At 57.5% G+C, this 23,237-nt stretch overlaps 1 protein-coding gene across 3 annotated transcripts; it reads right to left on the bottom strand.

The window, feature by feature from the left end:
- Positions 1-340: 340 nt before the first annotated feature.
- On the bottom strand, positions 341-12,488 carry LSM14B (LSM family member 14B). 3 transcript variants are annotated; one of them, XM_032605401.1, is made up of 10 exons: positions 12,143-12,488; positions 10,139-10,302; positions 8,897-9,032; positions 8,016-8,132; positions 5,663-5,830; positions 5,354-5,431; positions 4,978-5,139; positions 4,479-4,626; positions 2,523-2,708; positions 341-1,968 (listed from the first exon to the last, which is right to left on the bottom strand). In XM_032605401.1, exons 1-9 carry the CDS (start codon positions 12,267-12,269, stop codon positions 2,537-2,539), a joined length of 1,272 nt encoding a protein of 423 aa, XP_032461292.1. In that variant the 5' UTR covers positions 12,270-12,488; the 3' UTR covers positions 341-1,968; positions 2,523-2,536. The 3 variants fall into 3 exon arrangements, with proteins under 3 accessions (XP_032461292.1, XP_032461294.1, XP_032461293.1); XM_032605403.1 differs by lacking the exon at positions 8,016-8,132; XM_032605402.1 differs by lacking the exon at positions 5,354-5,431.
- Between the last annotated feature and the right edge of the window lie 10,749 nt (positions 12,489-23,237).

Genomic DNA, 23,237 nt, shown 5'->3' on the forward strand with positions numbered 1-23,237 from the left:
GACTCTCAACCACTGCGCCACCAGGGAAGCCCCTGAGAGTGCTTTTTAACAATCACCTGGAGGACTTCCCTGGTGGTGCAGTGGTTAAGAATCTGCCTGCCGATGCAGGGGACATGGGTTCGAGCCCTGGTCAGGGAGGATCCCACATGCCGCAGAGCAACTGGGCCCGTGCACCACAACTGCTGAGCCCACGTTGCCACAACTACTGGAGCCCGTGCTCCACAGCAGGAGAGGCCACCGTGAGAGGCCCGCGCACCACAACGAGGAGTGGCCCCCCCGCACAGCACAACTAGAGAGAGCCCGCGCACAGCAACGAAGACCCAACGCAGCCAAAAATAAATAAATGAATGAATTTATATTTTAAAAAATCGCCTGGAAACCCACTGCAGTGAAATTACATGCTTTCAGTCTGAAACCAGCCAAGTCTTGGCTTTTCTCTGTAGTCCCAGGGTCCAGCCCTGTAACAGGTTCTAAGGCATCAACGACATGAAAGTTCTGGGGAGCTTGGACGCTGTATTATGGCAGCGAAGGGGCCACTTCCGAAGCAGGTTCTCTAAACTAGTGTCCAGAGTATCCGGAAGCAGCACCACTCACCCTGGGAGGGTGGCTCTCAGTAACCTAGGGCCTGGCTCATGGCCCTGCACCCAGACTGGCCAGGTCTCACTCCAGGGTGCCAGATGTCCCCCAAATCTGAACTGCACACAACACCTACCTTGGGACGGTCACGTGAGCCATGATGTAACTCGGGCAACAGAGTCAACAGGATTATTTATTTCCAGAGCAGAGAAGAAGAGCGTTTTAACGGTTTGCGTGTTTGTTTGTAATTACAAGTTTACATTGCCCCAACAGAGCAGCCGCGTTGCTATGTTCTAATTCTTAGCCATTAACTCCTACAAAAATAAACCTAAGCTTTTACAGTAACTTAATTGATACAGAACTAAAACCGTTCCGCCTACTTAAAGGGATTTAGTTACCAAGGCGCTTATGCTCACGACGATGCCCTGTCAGAGGGACGCATGCTTCTACTGAAGGTCTGATCCCTTTGCTCATGCAACAAATTTATATTCCCCACCCTCCCTCCACCCACCAGTAAAACAAAAACACAGAACTATTTACAATCGAGAGGAAATATGTTCTCGGTCAACTGACCTTGCAAAAAAAAAAAAAAAAGACTGGCTCATTTCCAAGTGGATGAGACACCGAACAGTGTTCGGCCAGAGTCCAACGCTGACTGGCCTGGGTCAGGGACTGGCAGGGAGAGGGCAGGAGGGAGAGGGACTCCGCAGAGGAGCTTGTCCTGGGCGCTCCCCCCCAGCCCGGATTCCTACGGAAGCCACACTCCAAGTGACAGCTCCCAGCTCCCTCCCGTTCAGGGCCCCATCCTACACCTCCAGCACCCCGACCCCGCCCTCTACTTTGAGGTCAGGGGCGTCTGGTTTGCTTCTACAACATGATGGTGGGACACCCCGCTTTCCATGCCCTAGGCGCCCCCATGCCCCCGTGCTGGCCACGCCTGGCTCCTAAGCCCCGCCTGTGGCAGTGGGTGTCAGGCCAGCAGCACCAGCGGCCAGTTGGATTACAGAGATGCACTTGGCTGCCGCATTTGCCAAATGGGATTTGGTTCCACGTTAAAAATCAAAGCTGTCCAAAGAAGGTCACAAAGTGACGATCACACTTTCGCTCTAGAAACCTTTCTGCAAAATACCAAAACCTTAGCGTCAGGCTGTGCACAACTGAATAGGAAAAGTAGGCCAAGGCACCTCAAAGAGGCTTCCCACATACGCGTCCCCCCAAAAAGTGGTTCTAACTCAGACCGTGTCCAAGTTCAGTTCAGTCCAAAACATAAGCAGTAGCATGGGAATCTTCCAAACTCAGGAAACAAAGTGACCCACGTCTCCCGCAGTAAGTGCAGCGTTTCCCAACATCCTCGTAGACGCAGTCTGGCGTCTGTGCCGCTTCAGCAAGAGCCTGCGAGGAGGAGACACAACATCTAGTGAGCACATCCAGGCAGCTCCCCAGCCCGAGCCCAGCACCGTGAATGAAGGACAGGGACTGCTGAACCTCCCTCCCACCCCAAGTCGGGCTGGGGCTGCCCAGACCTTCCCATCACAACCCAAAGTCATCATTTTGGTTCACACCGGGGTGGGGGGGAGGCAGCTCCAGGTCTCACCCAAAGCCCACTCACACCACCCTCGACCTAGTTAAAAATGCAGACTCAAGGTCAGTGCGAGGCCAGGCTGGAGCTGAGGCCTGGCTTGTAACCATCTCTCCTTCCTGACCACACCGGAGTGGGGAGCACCCAGCCCTCCTGCACCTGGACCCTCACTTTGACAACCCCGGGGCCTGGGTCCCACCGTCCCCAAGAGCCCCCTGGGGGATTCACTCAGAGGGTCGGGGCCTCAGTTTGGCCTCGATACCGACGCTCACCGGCTCCTAAGCTCCTCCTGAAGAGGTGGCTCCTACCTGGGCAGCCCCGTCCGGATGCCCTCCCACTAAAGGACCCCAGAGCTCCCCTCACTCACCTTCAGCTGCCTCCTTACACCCTGCCAGTCCCAGCTCTGTGGGAAGTCGGGTTACGACGGGTTGCACCGTTGCCCCTGCCCCCTCGAAATCCACCCCGGAAACTACGGCCACGAAGAAACCTTCCCGACACCCCGAAGGTCTCCGTGTTGAGCTTCCTCTCTTCAGCCCACGTCGTCCGCCTGGAACTGAACCAAGACAAGGAGCATGAGAGCGACTACAGCGGGCACCTCCTCACAGCTTTCCGAGCCAGGCCCCAGCCTCACACCGCCTGGGGAGGGAGAAAGGACCAATGGACAGATGGTGACTCGTCACTGGAGCCACTGGGGGGGCAATCCCATCAGGACACTGGAGCCTGAGACTCAACATTGCAGGGGCTCCCAGCCCAATTTCCAACCAGGCCTGTCTCCCACTGGACGGGGCTGCTCAGTATAAACCTCTCACACCTGCGTCATCTAAGGCCAGCACGCGACAGCAGCGTGCTATGAAGGAAGCCCTCCCTGCTTGCTAGGCCCAGGGCCCGTGCAGGCTCCGAGACCTGGAGCAGATCACGGACCCCTCCAGACGAGTCTCCAGAGACGAGGAGGGGACTGGGCTAAACGGAGGAGGGTCCCCAAGGCTATGACACGTACGCTTTGGGGGAGGTGCGGACGCAGCACCAACACTGCCAACACTCGTTTCTGCACCTCCAGCAAGGACCCCCCGGTGTCCAACTGTGTGCCACGAGGCTGCTTATAGGCCGCTCACACGCAACACACCCAGCCCAACCCCCTGCTCTGCTGCCCTCCCCCCCTCCTCACTCCGGGCAGCAGCAACCGCAGCCTTCAGCCATCCAGGCTCCCCTCACAGCCCATCAGCAAACCTTCAGGGCATGTCAGAGGCCAAGCCTCTCTCCCCTCCTCCAGCACTGCCCACTACCCCAAAGCCTCTGACGTGACCACTCAGCTTCCATGCCTGCCCCCACTCTCCACAAAGCAGCAGTGAAACCTCAGACAGCACTGCTCTCCCCAAGCCAGTTGTCACCGTGACCTACAAAGCCCGGCAGCAACCGTCCCATCTTCATTGCTCCTCCCTGACCCCCCCCAGGCTCCGCTCCAGCCACACAGCAGCTGCACGTGCCCACCTCCGCCTTGCCTCCGCCTCACACCCTGTCCTGCGTTCACCCTCCCACTGGCTCCCGAACCTCACCCGAGACCTCGGCGCTCCACTCCCCTCACACCCAACACACGCCCCAACCTCTCCCGCCTCACTGCTAGATGTTATCTCGTGCGCCTGTTTTTTTGTTATCTCTTTCCCCTGCCAAAACCTAAGAGGGGTGGTGGGGGGAATGGGGACCTCCCAGCTTGCTTTCTGCTGTTCCCCCAGTGCCCGCAGTGCGTCTGCTACTCCATTTGTGAACGAAAGGATCTGAGTTTCCACCATGCCCATTCTGTAGACTTCGTTTACTGTCTAGCTGGTTCTCGGGCAACATCTGAGCACCAGCTGTTGGGTGCTAAAAACAAAGCATATGACAGAGTCCCCGGCCTCAAGCAATCAGGTGGGTGAATACTGCGGACACTCCTGCCAGCTGCCTCAGGTAGCAAGGGCCTCAGGCCACCAAGGTCAGACCAAGAAGCAGGCCCAGGTGAGGTGGTACAGAACGGGAACATCGACGCGGTAGGGAGGGTAGTCCAGCCCAACCTTGATGAGAAAGGGGCAGCTGAGCAAAAGAGGAGCCGGGACCTGGGTCAGATCCCTCAGGTGCCTGTGACTGCCAGGGCTTCTCACACCGCCACCTACCGCTGGCACCGCTGGGCCTGACGTACCCATTACAGTAAAAATGTAAGCCTAAGAGATTTGCCTTGAACCTAAGATCTGGGTTTGGTCTCCAAGAGAGCGTGCCCCAGTCTCAGAGTTTGGGGGCAGAGTGTCTTCCCGCCAGCTCCCCCAGGCCTTGCCCGGCCCCACAGCCCCCTGACCTGGTCTTGAGTTCAGAGGAAATGTTGTCAAAGAAGGACTTGGATTTGTCATAGTAGCAGTTGGGCCCCAGGTGGTCCTCCTCAGCAGGCGCCTCGTCACTCTGGGTCACCACCGCCAGGTCCTTCTCCCCGTTCTCAGCTTTGTCGTCTACACAGAGAAGCAGAGCACTGAGAGGCCAAGGAGCAAAGCACCTTCCACCAGGACAGGCCCTCGCGGGGCCACTCAGGGTTGTGCTCGGGCCTCAGGGAAGCGGCCGGGAGTGTCCTGCACTACGCGGAAAGCTCTGCTGGCTGCTGGCTGCTGGCCTCGTCCACCCCTGGGCCCTGCAACCCGCTCTCATCCCCTGAGCACGGGCCTCCCCCCGACTCCTCTCCTTCTTGGGAACTCCTCAGACAGCATGGCTTCCCCGCTGACCACCATCCCAGCTGCCCCCCGCCCCCGCCAGGCTCTCCTTGACCTGCGCCGTGGACACTCCTGGGGTGGGGCAAATTTTCAAACCTTTAAAATTCAGTTTCTTCTTAAATTCTTTGTCCAGCTCCTCTCGGTTGAACTGGGCATTTGCACTCTCAAAGTCAAAGTCGCCTTCAAACTTGATTGTGTTTTCCTTGACGGTAGTTGGACGGCTTTGCCCTCTGGAGCGATTCCTTGTTCGTCTGTTCCCTGTGAGAAGGAAAGGACAGCCCTGGCTGGTAAGCCACTAACTCAACATTACTCGGTGTGAGACAGCAGACAAAGCGGGGACAGAGCACACGGAAGCTGCCGCTGAGCCCAGCACCCTGAAACCGTCACCCACGGAGAAGCAGACAGGAGTGGTAAGCGGAGCGCGACTGGGTGGTTCTCGGCTCCCCAGAACTCAAGTGGCAACAGCCGTTACCTGATCGCCTCCTCTGAGGTCTTCTGTTCTCGTCATTCACCTGCCCTTGAGTCTGCCCAGCTGCCGGCTGAGCTACATCTAAGGCGCAAAAAGGAAGAGTAAGGCAAAGCGCCTGCGAAAGCAGAGCCCGGGGACAGGAGCAGAGCCTGGCGACGGGAGCAGGGCGGCGCCACCGGGGACTGCGCAAGAGCCGGCCCTGCAAAAGCCTGCAGGGTGGGGGTGTCTAATTAAAGGATAAAAAAAGAACCCCAGGAAGCGCTATGCCACTGAGAACACGAACAAACTCCAGGGGAGTGAGTATTTAAGTACCGCTGGCAGCCTTGCTGCTTGGCGGGGCTGGGCGCCCGTTGAGCTGCATCCCCGCGGTGCCCTTGCCAGGTAACAGCTTTTTGGTGTTCAGGTTATCAAGAGAACCAGTCTGGACAGCCTGCTCCACCATGGGGCTCTTGCTGACTGAGACAGCTGGAAAGCTAGCTCCTGAGTTGAGGAGGAGGAGAGGTTAATAACAGAGACAAGGAGAAGGCCACACCCCCTCGCCCCCCCGCCCCCCCCCCCCCCCCCCACTCCTCGTCCAGCTGGCTGTGCAGCAGGAGGAAGGCAACCGCCTGGGGAGGTTTTACCGAACCCAGGCAAAGCCCCCACCCCGCACCATCCCCTCTGCGTCTAGCCCAGGCAGCAAAAAAGCCAGCAGGCTCCCCCAGTTAGGGCATCCGGAGGAGGGAAAAACACCCCAGCACAATAAGCACCTCTCAAGCGGCTTAGAAAAAGCTTCCCCCAAACCACACAAGCTCTAACCCCAAGGGGGCTCGACAGTCCCGAGATGCCGGTGAATTCACAGTCTGAGAATGTGTTTCACTCTGGGCCATGCTGGACAAGAACCATCCCAGTCTGGCATCTTCCACAAAATGCAGTGCTCAGCCTTTGAAGTTAAAATTCTAGAACACTGTTGTTTTTGCTTAAGAAACAACAAAACCAAAAAGGATGAAGTGATGAGAGCTGACTACAGAGAAATAACAGCCTGCATTCCTCCGGGTGAAGGCTCATCGTAAGAAACGAAGGGTTCCCAGGCTGCCCTTGGAGACGGCGCTGCCCTGAGTGTTCCCGCTACACGGCATCACCAAGCCTGAGCGCAGGAGTGCTCAGAACCCGGCCTCAGTGGAGGTCCCCCTCACGAGACGGGCCTCTGCCGCAAGAGGACAGAGAAGGGTGTGCCACACACATCAGGCCATCTCCTCCCTTCCCTCTCCCACGTTCCAGTGGGCACTGTTTAAATGGGACAACTGAGGACTGGGTGGAGGTGCACAGACTTTTGAGACAGAAAAAAATGAGCCCTAACCACGGAGTAACTATTATCGGAGGGGCAGCCCAACACAGTGAAGACTGGACAGTCTACCTTTGTTTTTAAACATAGAGCAGAAACTACTGTCAGAAATTACTCTGAGAAATTCCTCACAACCGGATCAAAAGTACTCAAAGGGCAGGCCCTACATACTGATACTTTTTTCTTTATCTTTGTTGGCCGTGCGGCATGCGGGATCCTGGTTCTCCCCGACCAGGGATCGAACCCGTGCCCCCTGCAGTGGAAGCATGGATTCTTAACCACTGGACCGCCAGGGAAGCCCCCTTACTGGTACTTTTAAGTGTCCTCTGCGATGGGCATTCATTGACCTAGACCACTTTCTCTGGCCTAGCGCCTCACTCAGCACGGCCCTCCCTGAGCAAGACAGCTGCTTCCTGCTCACGCTGTAACTGGATGGGGCAAGAATCTTGGGCTCATTTGCTTTTCATAAAAAAAGATCAGTCAAACTATCTTGCCCTAAGAGCAGTTTTATGTAAATGATCCTAAGGACAATGAACTACCTTGTGCAATTTTTAAGTGGGGAAAAAAACATCACTACCGCTGTACTCAGATCCACTGGCATCCATGCAGGAAAGCAACACATGCAAAGTAACAGACTGACAGTAGTTGTGTGCCATAATGAAAGCCCCAGGTATCATCTTGGACAGAGTCTCTGCAAAGGTGAGGGCGGCGCACACGGTGAAAGGACCTCCGGTGAAAGGAGAAGGCCCAGAACGGGCAAAAAACCACCCACAGGTGCGGCACCCGGCAGACAGGTGGGACAAACCAGTGTTACCAAGCCAGTCATCAGGCCCACTGCTCACCCGGTCAACAACTCAGGCTCGCCACCCAATTTTAATGGTGCTTCATTTTACAAAGACACCCGAGGCCCCCGATGCTAAACGCCCTGGATGGGTGAGGAATGTGCCACACGGATCCTAGAGCAGCATGCCTGTTACATGGGGGATCGCCTTGCAGTCTTACCCAGCAACCTACACTGCATTTAGGACCAGCAGAAACCCCAGGAAGTGGCCTTCTGTGCAGAGGGACATTTCCCATACGTGGCAATCACAGTACAGGTCAAAACAGACCCTGGACCCAGGAGAGCGAACAAAGTGCACTGCTGGTTCTTTCTAATACCCTCTTTAAAACTGTGAGAGTTAATAAGTCAGGATTACGTGCAGAAACACACAGAGGCAGTTTAACTGATCCACGGGCTTGGCAAATTATCTGCTACAGCTACTGTCATTCTGGTCTACTGGTTTACCCCCTCGCTCAGGATGGCTCGCAAGACAGCATGCAGTTCTGCAAAACTGCTGTTACCCTTGGAAGTGAGCTGATGTGACTCTGAGGACATGTCAAGCTCTGAAACGGGCTGTGGAGATGGAGAAGAACTAGGGCTGGAAGCCGCGGCTGAGGCTGGAGGGCTTACCAACTTTTCTAAAAGAAGATAAAGGAGAAAAGAGCAAAAAAAAAAGGCACACAAATAAGTAATGAGAAACTCGTCTTGTGTATAGCAGGCTTGGAAAGAGCCCAGCCATCTCTCATAGGACACTTTGCTCACACAAGCCTAATCTAGAAACGGGGAGCCAAGCTGAGAAGGGCTCCTGCACCCCAGGAGCAGCACTCAAGACAACAGGTTCTTCTATTAGAAGCATGTGACTCTCACGAGTGAAGCGGGTGATGGCTGCGACTCTGTGGTTTGAATGTGCCGCAAACCTATGGCCAGGGTGACTCTCACTCCATGCGTGTAGAAGCGAACCTTACTCAACCTTAGGGGAAACTTCATTTTTGAGCAAAGCACTGACACGAGAATGGTAAAAGGATAGGATAGGTGGGCGTTGCATTTAACTTTTATATTTATAGGCTGACAAATGTGCAAATGGTTAGAACTCATCTGTAATTACACACATCGGTTATTTCTTCTTTGAGCCAGACATACCACAACTTCCACCCAGACACAGGCTGACACTTTAAATGAATTTTGATTTGATTCATCTGTTCCAAAACTCACCCTGCTGCCTCTTCCACTCAACTGAGGAGTTCCTAAGCGTTCTAACTAGTTGAAGGGCCACTGAAGAAGGTGCTCAGTATGCACTGCCAGCTGAACGTGGCACGAACACAGCGTCCCCACCACCAGGGTCTGGCCCCGCTCCTGGATGTCACAGCACAGGCACTTGACCAGGTAGAAAAAGGTTACTCACCTAAACCCAAGGAAGCGGCATACTGCTGGCTGAGCAGGGAGCTGGCGGCCAGCTGGTTGTAGGGCGGCATCCCTCGGAAGGGGCTGTAAGGCACGTGTGGCTGGAAGGAGGAGGCCGAGCCCGAGCCCAGGGAAGACTGAGCAATGAGACACACAGGTGAGAGCAGCTCCAGGCCCTCCTGCCACCCTGCCTGGCGAGCACCGTGCAGACCGGAAAAGGCAGCCCGATTCGTCAGCCTGCTCCTGGAGGCTGAGGCGGCACTGAGGGGCGTGTGAGCCCCCAGGGTGGCCTAAGGGGCTCAGAGCTGCCTTTTCCACGTTCACCCCCAGCTTCACCTGCCAGGTAATTCTAACACGACCTTCTCCTAACTCCATGAACCCCTCTAGTGGCCCCACTGCCGGTCGTCAGGGAGTCCAGGCTCTGCCAGGGACGAGGATGGCATCCTCACCTGGGCCCTGGCCCCAACACGCCGGGGCACAGCTGTGTAGCCGAGGAACTACCTCCACGCAGCGTCCTCTCTCCAGCTCCCCATGCTCCCGGGAGGCCCCTTCGTCCCTCAAGGCCTGGCTCGAGCACTTCCCTCTTCTGGAGTTCCCAAGGCCGCTCACCTCAAACCTTTCAGAAGTCTGGCCCAGAACTTCTCCACGTGCCCACACAGCCCAGCGTGCAAGCCCCACCCCGCAGGGAGCACGCTCTGTCCCGGCCCCTCCTGCAGCGTGAGCCCCGCAGGAGTCGGTGAAAGTCGAGGTTTACAAGCCAAGAAGATATGAGCCTGGACTCCCTAGTAATCCTGGGCAGAACACGTCATAACACAGCAGGCAGGCACACGGCGTGACACCTGCGAATTCAGCATCCCACAACGCTGACTTTATCATCGGGGCGGTGTTGGGAGAGCGAGCCCTGCTGTCCCAAGTCCCTACTAGCATCTCTCACTCCCGGCATGCACCGGGGCTTCAGGCTTACCCACCCGAGACAAAGGACAAACACCGGGTGCCGGCAAGACTAACAGCACTGCCCCTGCACCGCCCAACACGCTGGGCCGGCCTCACTCTACAGCACACCCCGTGCACGCCACAGATGAAGCCTCCCACAGAACGCCAAGAGCCAGACAAAGTTAAACTGCTTTTCATGAAGAGGCTGTTCCTCGAGTTGAGTGCTCTGGCCAGATGACACCCAGCTCCGTCTGGAAGCCGGCGCCTCTCAGAGACAGCGCCCATGGCAGACACGGGGCAGCGCACTTACTTGAACAATCGCGGGGTCCTGAGGGAGCGCGTGCTGGGCTTTCGGAGGTTCGCACACGGTAATGTCTTTGATGTCACTTCCCCGGAAGATGATGTACTCATAAACTTCCTCTCTAGGGGGGGCAGGCCTATCTGTGGGACGGTCTTCAGTACCGAAGGACCTCACTCAGGGGTTAAGAAAGAGAAGGGTTACGTTGTCATCCTCAGTCAAGTGCGTTCAATCAGCCCTCCCGCAGGGGCCATCCACAGCACGCAGCTTCCACGCCTCAACTGCTCCACCCCTCATTATCAACAGACAATACCTACAAGACCCCAGCTGGCAACGCTCCAAAAAGTTCTAGGTCGCGAAGACGACCACGAACGATTCAGAGCCTGACAGTCTCCCTTTCAAACATGGAAGGCCAGCGCTCCCATAAACGACGCCTGCTTTGCAAATCCCCCCCGCCCCCCCATTCACATCTGACTTTGCAGATTAAACAGCCCCAAAGCTGCTTTTTGATTGAAGCCTCGCAACACACCACCCCTGGGGAGTCTGTTTTCTTCTGAGAAAAGCCAGCAGGTTGAGTGTCATCCCCACCCTTCTGCCCACGACGAGCCTGGGAGGAGCTGGTAGAGAAACAATGGGAGAAGGCGGCCCAGAACGTGGACCCACACCACGAGCGTCTGTCTCCCGGAGGGGTTTCCTAGGGGATTAACCCCTACCGGCAGGGTTCAAGGAGCCCAAGCAAGTGCCTCCTTCTCAGGTCCCTGAGGCAGAGCTGGGCTTGAAGCAGCCTCTATCTAATCTAATCCTAGCACAACTCCCGCTGAGGACCAGGGACTACGCTGGGCCTCAGTTTTTCCAACGGGGGTCTCAGGCCAAATGTAGCCCAAAGCCAAGAGTACAAGTGACCACAAAATCTTACAGTACTAAACTATGTCCTGGAGCAACACATCTACCGGAAAACTTAAATACTAGGCTTTCAAAGGAGCTACTCCCAGAGCTGGGAACTGACTGCGACCTGGACGGAGGAGGCTCCCTCTAACACAGGAGCACGTAGCTGCGCCTTGACCCTTAGAGGCCCAGCCCAGTGTCTCCAGCCTAACAAGACCAATCAAACAAACAGGGTTTCTGCAGACCTGGCTGCACTCAGCACTTCCAAGAGGCAGGGGAAGGACACTAGTCATCGTCCCTGGAGGACGAAGACAAAGAAACTTTGGGCCCACCTCCTGCCTCAACACGCTCAGAAAAGGCTCTGGACTCCGGCAGAGCCACAGTACAGCCATCTTTCTCTAGGTCTCCCAGGGACTTCAGTGTGGTTACCAGCGCCCGCAGGGAGGAGTCTGTCACAAAAGGGTAAACCCACAGACTAAAACGTCTGAAATTAGAGTAGGAAGACGCTTTAAACGGGAGCATGGAGCCGCCAAACGATGCTCCTATCCCGACAGGAGAATCCATTAAAACGTGGTTATTTGTTCAGGCTCAAGGCCCCAGCTGCTTAATAGGTTCCAGAAGGGCTTGCAGAAGTCGCGTTTTCTCGTTCTCCAGCCTTCTGGGGAGGCCCCGAGGAGACTCCGGGCCCCTAGTCCCACCCCTCCCCCACAGGGACCGGGTTCTCGGCGCCAGCCGCCCCCTCCGCCCTCGGGCAGCTGGGGAGGAAACAGCCTAGCAACGCCGACCCCCCACCTGCAGAGGTGGGCTACCCCGCCCGGGGGGGGGGGCAGCACCGCGGGAGCTGGACCCGCCCCCACCTCCCCACCCAACCCCGAGCAGGGCGGGCTGGCCGCGCACAATTACGCTGCCGCCGGGGCCCGGGGAGCCCATTGTGCAAGCCGAGCCCCGGAGGGCAGGGGCGGGAGCGGCGCTGAGGCCCAGGGCGCCCCGGCGGGCGCAGGCAGGATGTGGGGGTCGCCCCGGGGCGTGAGGCGGGACTGCGGAGGGGCGCCCGGGGGGGCGTAGGGCGGAGGAGGCGCGGGCCCGGCTGTTGGCGGGGGCGGGGCGGTTGGGGCGGCCGCGGGGCGCTACCTTTGGCGAGCGCCACCGTGGAGTTGTCCGTGTCGATGGTGTAGAGAATGCCCTCGTAGCGGATCTGCGCCTTGGAGATGAGGCTGATCTTGCTGCCCAAGTACGGGGTGCCCGAGGAGCCGCTCATGGCGGCGGCCGCCCGGCCGGGCCTGGCTCGCTCGCCTCCGCGCGGTCGCCTCGCCGCCCGCTCCTCCGCCTCTGCGCCGCCTCACCGCCGCCCGAGGGCCTGCGCGGGGACCAGAGAGCGAGCAACTGCGCGCGGCCGGGGGGCTGTAAGTGGAACGCGGGGGAGGAGGGGTCGCAGCAGCCACATCCGGGTCCTGTGCCGCCACGCCCCGCCCCCGCACGCTCACCGCCCATTGGCTCGCCTCGCCGTCCTCCCTTTAAATATGGCCGCGCTGTCGGCCTGGGGGCGGCCCCGCGCTCCGCGCCTGCGTAGCAAGCGCCGCCTGACCCGGCGGGCTTTCCCCTGCTCTCCGCCCCACTTCTCGGCTGGCTCCCGGCGGGCCCCGCGCGGGGTGGGAACACGAGACCCGGCGGGCGGGCCTGGAGGAGGGGTGGGAATCGACCGGGGCGGGGCGCGCGTCCGCGGGAGGGGCGGGGGCGCACGTGTGAGGGAGGGGGCGGGGCGCCAAAGCTCCGCCCGCCGCGCGTACCGCCCTTTTCAGGACCCGGGTGCGGGGAACCTGTGGATCGTGTTTCCCGGTTTCAGTTTCCCCTCTACAGCAGCGTACCAGACGGTTTCCCCATCTTGGGCCGGAAGGCTGGGATGCGCCCCACTGTCACCCTCCCCAGGGGCAAAGGCTGGGGGTCCCTTCCCCGGAGAGTGACGGGGGCCGGGGTCACTGCCCGTGGGGTGAAGGTGTGGGGCCGGGAGGTCTCTTCCCCGGGGTAGAAGACAGGGGGCCGGGCCGGGGTCAGTGAAAACGGAGGGTGAGGGGTGGTCTCTTCCCCGGGGGCGAAGGCGGGGGACCAGGGTCACTGCCCAGGAGGTGAAGGTGGGGGCCGCGCTCCGCGCGTGGGGCGCAGTAGTAACTGCGGGTAACGAGCGCTTCCGGCGCGTCAGCCGCTAAATATAAGGTGCTGAGCGCATCTTCTCTTTTAATCCCGCCCCTCCCCCCAAACCTGCGGTGGTGTTCCGCGTCCCTTAAAATAAATCCCAGCCGGCCACCAGGGCCTCCGAGACGCGCTTGACCTGGCCTGCTTACCGCTTTGCCCGGCTCCGGCTCTGAGGCCTCGCTGTGAAGCGGAGAAACGGGCCGCCCCCTCCTGTTCGCCAGACCCCCCTTCTTGCCTGCACAGCCCTTTGCTCGATTGGTGATTATGTCTGCGCTTGCTTTCTGCCTGTCTCTCCCTCTTGACCTCAGATCAGCGACTAGTATTATGTCCTGAAAAAAACGTGGTGAGTGGTGACCAGCATTTTATAGAAATGAAACAGAATGAGATAGAGAGCATCTCACAGTGAGAGTGCGCTTGCTCTGTGAAGCATTTATTTTACTTACACGTATTTAAGTGGGTACTTGATCAAGATGTGAAGTGTATTTCTTACAATAAGTGCCAAACGAAAAATGAAAGCCGCTGCAGAGAACACCTTACGGCAACCTGCACATAGGCTCTGACTCCCCATTTTACAGAGGAAACAGACCCAGCACAGGACAGTTGCCCTGCCTGCCCTTTGTGAATCCCCCCATTCCACCAGCACCCGGCAACAGTAAGAGAACAGTATTGGGTTGGAGATAAGGGAGCACAGAAGGAGCAGAAGAGAAGATGGAAAAGTCTTCTAAATCGATCTGCCAAGATTTACCAGTGCATCTCTGCTCCTGGAGAATTGCGCTGGTGAGGAGAGGGTGGACAGCGCGGCCCCCGGGTTAGCCCATCTCCAGTAAGAGAGGTCTCCAGGCATTGGGGCATCCTGCCCTTGGACAGGAGACAGGACAGCACAACAGTCTTCCCCAGGGTGCACCTGTGTGGTGTTGGTGCAACCCCAGGTCTCCTGACCACCTCAGCGACCATCTGGCCTGGTGGTCCCCCTGCACAGCAGAGGTCTTCCTGCCCCCCACTTCCCCCAGGTCCAGAGCACGACTTGCCTAAGGTCACAGGTTCTGTGCCTCGGAACTCTCTCCACAATCTTCTGTGTGTACTGGAGGTGGGGATGCATTCCTCCCCAATTGGAGCCGATTCTACCTTGGAAGGGGGAGCTGGATCCTGAGCTCCAGGATCAGGGCAGGGGGCAGTTCCTGGAGACCTCTGAGAGTCCACCAGGCCCCTGGGTGTACAGCTGGGTGGTTCCCTGAGGACATCGGTCACTGCAAATGCCCGGGCAGGGCAGAGGCTAAAAATACACGTGGCGCACAGGTCCAGGAAGGCTGGCCCTGCCACTCATTTCTTGGTGTCCTGCCCAAAGTGGAGGGCACTTGTGAAAGGTCTGAGAGGGGGAGCAGTTGTACGGAGCCTCAACTTGGCCCGGGAGTCCATTGGTGTGGTCTGTTTTCCATGCAAGGGGACACCCCTCCCTGAACAGCACCTCCACCCTCAACAGCTGTCCACAGTGCCCACCTGCTCGGTCATCACCAAGCCTTAGACTCCTGAGCCTGGGGATGTAGAAAGGGGAGCTGAGAAGACGAAAAACCCTGGGCAGGTTGGACTCCCTGCCTCAGTTTCTCCTTTTGCCAGATTGAGAAGACAGCTGTCTTGCCCATCTCACTGCTGGATGTGAGGACCCCAGAAGATAATGCCTGTGACGGGCTTTTGAGAGGTGCTAGGGGCCCGTGCATGGGAGACGGTGGTCCCTTCAGAGGACCACAGAAGCGGCTGGCTGGGTTTCCACTGCACCCACGAGCCACGTACCAAGCCCTGTGTGTTTGGAGGACAGCGTCCTTTATTAAGGACGGGTGTGAAGATAAGGACCCAGGACGAGGCCCGGGGTTCCATCGCAGCCCGTGTCCTGTAGCAGGTGAGGGGCACGTGGCCACAGAAGGCCACTTTGTGACTGATGTGAACCTGAGAAAGAATGATGGGCCCGGCCACTGGTTTCACAGGTATCATTGCTTAGTAGGAGCAAAACAAAACAGGTGAGTTGATTCAAAGACGTATTAGTAATAGATAGGTGGACACAGATAAAACAGAAATCGAGTCTGGGGTCTGAAGCAGGGGACGTGCCAGCAGGGTGGGACCTTGCCTGTCCCCTCCTCTCCTTCGGGACCTAACGCCCGAGAGGGGCAGATGTCCCCCTGCTAGGAGGGAGCCTTTGCCCGCAGAGAGCCAGGAGCCAGGAGGAAGCTGAGAGTTGCAGGCGGGATGGGTGGCAAGGGCAAGGCTGGCTTTGAAGGTGACCCATACCAGGAGCTTTTCAGGCAGGTCACAGGGCTGGGAGGCCCGGGCGGCTGTGTTCAGGGCCTCTGTGGTCAGGGAGTAAAGCAGGGTTGATCCCACACGGCCAGGAATTCTCCCCGAGGTCTCTGCTCTCTGTGAATCCAGTGGGAATCCATCCCCGTCCCCGGGGCCTGCAGGGCTGTTTTCCCTGGAGGCTCCGTGAGCGCCAGTGGCTTGAGGTTCCTGCATCTTTGGACCCCCCCTCCTCTCCTCGCCCTTCTCCCTTACCCCTTCTTTCCTCTTCCATCTCCCTCGCCTCCCCCTCCCCCTTCCCTACCTCCACTCCGTGTCTCCCCCGCCGGCCGCCCACCCAGCTGAGCCTCCTGGTGATGAGGCGTGCTGCGGGAAGTAAACAAAAGTGTGTCAGGGCCCAGACCCAGCTGGGCAGCCTCGGCCCACCCTTCCAGGCCCAGCTGGTGGGAGAGGTAAGCAAAGTTGACGGGACTCTGGCAGCCCCAGACGCTAGCTCCCCGAGTGTCAGATTCTAACATGGTGGCCCTTCAGAAATACAGAGAGAAAACACTTAGAGAACATCCTGGGAACAGGAAGATGGACAGGCCAGTCGGCTTTCGTCTCCTGGTGATGATCAAGCCCCTCGATGCTGAGGGCTTTAAGAGCTCAGGAACAGCTTAGGGACCCCTTAGCCACCACCTTCACCACCCAGGGCCGGTCAGGCAGACCTGGCTGGCATCCTGGCCCCAGAGCCTCCTGGCTGTGCCTCTAGCACGAAGAGTGGGGCCCAGGTTGTGCCTCGTGCTGTGAGGATGGCAAGTGCAAGCAAGCTGTTTGCACCAGGCCAGCGTGTGGGAGGCACCCTTGTAACCGCTCACCCTGGGTCACCAGCGTCTGCTTGCATGTGTGGGGCCTCCCTCAGCAGGATGATTGGAAAGGTAGTTAGCGACCGGGGCCTACCACGCACACAGGGAGGGTCGAGGGAGGCTGAGGTCCCCTGGGCCCGCAGCATCCCCAGCTGGGCCCACCCTCACCCACCCCACGAGGCCCTCCTCACCCCTTCCCTCTGCCTGGGCTCCCTCACCACCTCATTTGGGGAAGAAGAGGTGTCCAGGTCAGAGAGTCAGTGGTGAGGGTTTGGCTCCCCAGAGGCAGAGCACGCGGGGCCACCCCTGGTTCCTCCCGCCTCGCCCTCTGCTGTGTGCCCTGGGCGTCTCCTCCGGCCCAGCTTTTCCTGGGGCAGGGTGCCGTCAGCCACGGTGACGGGGAGGCCAGCGGCTCAGGGTGACCTGCCCTCACACCCTAAGAGCTTCCACGCTGGCCTCGGGTTCTAGCGCAGAGCTTGGCACGAGGCAGGTGCAGCGTCGCCGTGTGGCTCACCTTGAAGGGGGCCACGAGAGAGCCCTGGACAGGGGCTCTGCCAGCGTTCCGTGCCAGCCGCCTGCACCTTGCCTCCTGGCGGGTCCCGAGAGGAGGTCGGAAAAGGGGTGTGGGCAGCGGGGAAGGGGACTGTAGGGTCCCCGGTGTTCCCCTGAGCATGCTACGTGCACAGTCAGGGTCGTTTATATTTATCGACAGAAGATCCCTCTAAGGGCCCAGTGCGTTTGTCTGGCAGTAGACACTCACTGGAGCGTTTACACAGCAGAGCTGGAGACCTCCACGACCCATGACCTCTAGCAGGAGACTGGGTCAGTCTGGGCACCACACATGAGCAGACCGTGGCCGCACAGACAGGGCCACGAGGGAAAGACACGCAGAGAACAAATGCCCTGTACAGAGTCACAGGCCCCCTGCAATGTACACAGGTTGTTAGAGGTCAGGATGGCGGCCCCCCGGGGCCTAATGGTGAGGAGACCAGCCTGGGCTAGATGCTCAGCCAGGGTCACACGGCCACTGAGCGGCCAGCCTGGGATTCCGATCTGAGTCTCAGGCTGCTGACCCGGACACCCTGCCCCCTGGTGCTCCCTGCTCAGCCGCGGGGGAGATGCCAGATGCGGCTGCTTCTTCATTCGAGGAACGCACGCTGTACAGGTGCCCCAGATGCAGACTGTCCTGAGGCTGCAGCTGGGCACTGCGGGGAGAGTTCCTTCACCTTGTCCTCTCTTGACCCCATGCAAAAGATGCAGGATGCGTCCCAGGGAGTTGCCACAGTAACCCAAAGGCCTACCCGGGGAGCGTCCTAGGATGTGAACTCCAAGTCAGCTCCAAGGCTGGGCGCTTGTCTTTGCACCTGCCTGATGGTGCACGAGCGCCGGCCTGGCAGAACCGCAGCCCCCAGGAATGAAGTCGTGTAAATAAAGGGGTGGGGGACTTTCCTGGCGGTCCAGTGGCTAAGACTCCACATTCCCAACGCAGGGGGCCCAGGTTCGATCCCTGGTCAGGGAACTAGATCCCGCATGTCACAACTAAAAGTCCGCATGCTGCAACTAAAAGATCCTGCACGCGGCAACGAAGAGCCGCATATTAAATATTAAAAATTAAATATTTTAAATATTTAAAATTAAATATGTACTTTTTAAAATATTAAAATTAAAAAAATAAAATAAAGAAGTGGTAGAGACAATCCAGGCCCCCCAAAGCCTGTGGCCACCTGGCAGTGCTCGGGAGCCAACGTGAGGACCCCTCGTCTGCGTACTGACGTTCTCACCTGGCGAGAGGCTGGAGTGTGGATGGAAAGCATCCTGCCGGCACACGGGTGTTTTTGCAAGTGTGAAGGTCCACCCTGTGAACACCATACACCTTCCCTTCTGTGGCTGCCTTAACCCCCTGAACGCAAAGGCTCGGTGGCCAAGCCTGGGCACCGAGGCAGACGCTTGTCGTGACGCGGACGCCCTCGGACGGGCGGGGGCGTGTGTGGCAGAAGGGGCAGCATGCGGGCCGGGCTGAGAAGCGGGTCCTCCTCCAGGAAGATGCCTCGGTCCAGAGCTGCTTCCAGATTTTCCAGGAGGTTTCAGCAGCTGGACGGGGCGGACGGCACCAAAAACACATTGCCGTGGCTTGTGTTGTTCATACAAGCGAACGCAGACCTCCAGGAGTAGATATTTGTCTTTCCCAAGCAACAAGCATGAGAACCACGTTTGCCTTGGGAGTCTCCCCCGGTTCGTGGAAGTGTCTTCACAAATGGGTTTACCATGCTCCCTGGAATCTCGGGGCCAGTGGTCCCGAGTCTGATCTCTCTCCACGCTGGGCTGCATGGAACTCACGCCTATTCATTCACTTACTTGTTTGCTTAGCAACGTTGTTGAGGTATCATTTACATACCCTAACATTCGCCCATCTAAGGTGTTCGGCTCAGGGGTGTTTAGTATAGTTACAGAATTGTGCAGCCGTCACCACTGTGTAATTCCAGAACATTCCAATCACAACTCCCCAAACCCTATAGCCACTAGCGGTCACTTCCCACCGCCCTGTCCCCCAGGGCCCAGGTAGCCACTATGGATTTGCCTGTTCTGGACATTTCCCATTCGTGGAATCATACACTATCATACACTTTTGTGACTGGCTCCTTTCACTGTGCGTACGTTTATGAATGTTTTCAAGGCTCATCCACGTTGCGGCGCGTATGAGTACTTTGTTTCTTTCTGTAGCTGAATAACATTCTGTTGTATGCTGGTGTTTACGTGTTCATCAGTTGATGGACATTTGGTTTGTCCACCTTTCAGCTACTATGAATGATGCTGCCGTAAACACCGTGTACAAGGCTTTGAGTGGATGTATGTTTTCATTTCCCCCCCGTATACACCTCGGAGTAGAATTGCCTGCTCATATGGTGAGTCTATGTTTAACATTGTGAAAAACCACCAGACGGTCTTCCAAAGTGTCTGCACGTCTTTATCCTCCCACAGCAACGTGTGACGGGAGCCTGGTCCTCGTTTGATGCTCTCTGGGGACGGGGTGTCCATGTCTCAGCAGGGCTGTTCCTTCATTTGGGGATGAAAGGCATTTCCCTGCTCAGAGGAGTGCCTTGGCACCAGGCGTCCACATGCTCTGTCAGCAGTCACCCAAGGGGCCGACTTCCGTACTCAGATGAGCGGGGCAGATAGAGGTTTTTTTTACCACAGGCCTTGGCAGAGGACTGGCGGGCTGCTCCTGGGAAAGCTGCGCTGGGGTTGCCGCGCAAGCAGCCAGCCTTTTATCCCAGTCAGTCATGTAGCACAGGGGTCCCCAACCCCCGGGCCTAGGACCAGTAGCGGTCCGAGCCGGTTAGGAACCAGGCCGCACAGCAGGAGGTGAGCGGTGGGCGAGTGAGCGAGGCTTCATCTGCTGCTCCCCAGCGCTCCCCACCGCTCGCATCACCGCCTGAGCCATCCCCCCCTCCCGCTGCCTTCCGTGGAGAAGTTGTCTTCCATGAAACTGGTCCCTGGTGCCAAAAAGGTTGGGGACCGCTGATGTAGCACAGGAGAGAGACTCAGGCCTTCAGCCTGGAGTCCCCAGACCTTACAGCTCCAGGTCTTCAGGCCTGTGGTCACCATCCCTGCCCTGATACAAGCAGACCTCAGAGATGTCGTGGGTTCCGTTCCAGACCACCGCAATAAAGCGAGTATCACAATAAAGTGAGTCATGAATGTTTTGGGTTTCCCAGTGCATATAAAAGTTATTTTTATGCTGTAGTGTATTAAGTGTGCGGTAACATTGTGTCTGAAAAACACTGTACATACCTTAACCTTAAAATAATGCTGTTGGAAAAATGGTGCTGATAGACTTGCTAAACGCAGGGTTCCCACAAAACTTGTTTGTGAAAAATGCAATATCTGCGAAGTGCAATAGTAATTAAACAAGGTGTGCTTGTAGAGTGCGGACTACGCATTCTAAGTTCTGCAGAGAAAGATAAGGCCCGTGCAGCAAACACCTTGAAGGAGCGCTCAGAGGAAAAAGGAGAACAGCAATTGCAATTCACAGCCGAGCGTGCGCTGGGCATCGCGCTGAACAGTTTGCGCGCGCACGTCTGACGTTTGAAGCAGCGCTCTGCATGGGGCTCTATAATCGTCCCATTTTACAGACAGGGGGACGAGGATGAGGGCAGTTAAGGAACGTACCTACCATCCTAGCAGAGCCAGGTGCCAACGCAGGTTGGGGACGCCCTGGCCCCCGGCATGCTATTACATATCCTCCCCAAATACCTGCTGAGCTAATAAACCAACCCTCCCTGGCCGTCCTGCTTGTCAGCACATAAAGGCCAAGTGCGAGGGTCTCCAGGAAGAAAGTGCTGAGACAAGTAAGGGTACAAAGGGCCTAAGGGGGCTAACACCTGTGAGGGGAAAGGTGGAGGAAGTCGGCTTGGGCTGGGACCTGACCAAGTCTGCCTGCCGGCAGGAGCTCTGGAGTCCAGGGGAGGAGTCTCACGTGGGGCAGAAATGGCCAGGCCTTCGGACCACGGCCACCGGTGACTGGGGCCACCCTGAGAAGGGCACCACCTCAGTGAAATCTGAGGCGGACCCTAAGCCTCTAATGGCTGTGGGCAGTCCGCTAGCCCCGCTCCTGTGTTGGGCAGTGAGTCTCTTTTGGAAGGGAGATCTGTGTGACCACAGTCACCCCTTGTGCCCACAGGTTCCCTCACTTGCACATGGGGTCTCCTCCAGGGGTATCCCAGCCTCTCTTCCTGGGGGAGACTTAGAAGAGGGAGGGAGGAAGGTGGGTGAGGTCCCGCCGCTTGCAGCGGGTCTCGGGGCCCCTCTACTCTCCAGCCTACAGCCCTCCTCAGCTGTCACCTCTGCAGATCTTGGTGGCCTTCCTGGGAGTGTGAGCCATGTCCTCACTCAGGAGGGTCCGAGCCCCTGGTCACTGTACCCTCTCAGGCTGGGGTACTGCTCTGTCCATTCACAGTAAGAGTCACCACAGCGCCAGGAGTGCCCTCAGAATCCAGCCCCACCGGTCTTGGCAGTATGTGCTGGCCGAGCCTTGCAGCCCTTTTCCTGCTGTATCATCCCAGCTACACTGTAACTTAATTCTGACAGGTCTGGTGGCCCAGAGAGGGTGTGGGGACGGTCACCTGTTGCCTTATGGGGGAGAGATTTCTGTATCGTCTCCCCCGGGGCCGGCTGGCTCTAGCTGGGGAGGGGGTCCACGTCTGCAGGCTCAGGTGGCTAAAGGCCTTGAGGAATCAAATTCTGCATGCACACACCCAGGTCTCCACCCCTCGGGGTCCCCAGGGGTCCCAGGCAGGGTCCTGACATCGGTGTAGCGGTCCTGCCCCAGCTGAGCAATCTCCGTCTGTGAAGTTCAGCCACTCTGGCCGTCGTGTCTGAATGGGAGCTTGAGTGTTTCCTGCTTTACCGCCTGAGTTTCTTTTTCTTTTTTTTTTTTTTTTTTGGTACACAGGCCTCTTACTGTTGTGGCCTCTCCCGTTGCGGAGCACAGGCTCCAGACGCGCAGGCTCAGCGGCCATGGCTCACGGGCCCAGCCGCTCCGCGGCATGTGGGATCTTCCGGGACCGGGGCACGAACCTGTGTTCCCTGCATCGGCAGGCGGACTCCCAACCACTGCGCCACCAGGGAAGCCCCCGCCTGAATTTCTTTGAAGCTGCTAATGAGACTGCTGGCTCCCACACGTTTCTCAATTGTTTAACTGCCCTCAGCTTGTCATTATCGTCTCTAAGTCAGTGCAACTTAGTCAACGAGCCTCCGGTTCCATCTTCCCCCCACCCCCCACCCCCGCTCCGCTACCTTTCAAGCAACCAGTTCAGTTTGGATCATGACACTGGGCAGACTGCTGGCTGGTGCGGCCCCTGCCACAAGCCGGTCCACCAGCTCCGTCCCCCAAGTCATTCCCAGGGAAAGTGTTAGCAGTTGGGCCCCGGGCCAGGGATGGGCTTCCCTCACTGCCCCGGTGGTGAGTGGTCCGGTCTGCAGCTCCATCCTGCTGCCTGCTTTCTTGGACCGCTCTACTCCGAGTCCCAGCTTGTTCTCCAGGACGTAGACGCTGAGGCGGAGGTTTCTTGGGAAGAAACATCTTCAAGGGGGAAAAGGGTGGCAGCAGGACTGGGCAGGAGGGACCCCGGACCGCGATGTGCCAGCCCAGCGGGCAGCTCCGGAGCACCTGCCCATTGGAGGGGTCCCACGCTGAGCGGAAATAGGTGTCCTCATCCCACCTACCGCCTTGCTGGCGGTCGCTGGGATCACCCGAGAAGAACGTGACCTGGGCTTGAAGCTAATGGCTGGAGTCTCCCAGTTAGTTCACCCTGCTTCTTGCAGCTGGGCAGTGGTGCTTTCCTGGAGGGGCTCTGAGCAGCACATCTCCACATCTGCACAGAGACGGTTTCAGTATTTGTGGAATCCATCCCTTCCGCGGAGAGCCCTCAGCACTGTCACCTTGGGCTGTTTTGTGGAGAGTAACATACTCCCTCTGGGAGACTGGCATGGTCCTGGCCCAGATGCTGAGCATCTTTTCATGTTCTTATCGGTCATTTGTATCTCTCCTTTGGACAAGTGTCTATTCATATCCTTTGCCCATTTTAAAATTGGGTTATCTGTCTTTTTATTATTGAGTTGCGATAGTTCATATATTCTAGATACAGTCCCTTCTAAGTGTGATTTGAACTTTTTCTTCCTCTGTGTCAGTTTTTTTCATTTTCTCGATGTCTTCTGAGGCACAAAAGTTTTAAATTTTGAGGATGTCGAATTTATCTCTTTTGCTGTTGTTACTTATGCTTTTGGTGTCACATCAAAAGAGCCATCACCTAATCCAAGGTCTATATGTATATTTTCTTCTAAAAGTTTTACAGTTTCTGTCCTCACATTCAGGTCTTTGATCAATTTTGAGTTAATTTTTGTGT

This window comes from Phocoena sinus, chromosome 15 (assembly GCF_008692025.1).
Source record: "Phocoena sinus isolate mPhoSin1 chromosome 15, mPhoSin1.pri, whole genome shotgun sequence".
NCBI lineage: Eukaryota > Metazoa > Chordata > Mammalia > Artiodactyla > Phocoenidae > Phocoena > Phocoena sinus.

Bases quoted from the DNA above. Each gene is read 5' to 3' on its own strand.
- LSM14B (XM_032605401.1), bottom strand. From the start codon at position 12,269: ATGAGCGGCTCCTCGGGCACCCCGTACTTGGGCAGCAAGATCAGCCTC. The intron at 5,831-8,015 runs GTAACAGCAGTT...TCCTCAACTCAG, and splicing joins ACATCAGCTCACTTCCAAGG to GAGCTAGCTTTCCAGCTGTC. The intron at 5,140-5,353 runs GTAACGGCTGTT...TCCTTCTCACAG, and splicing joins ACCTCAGAGGAGGCGATCAG to GGAACAGACGAACAAGGAAT.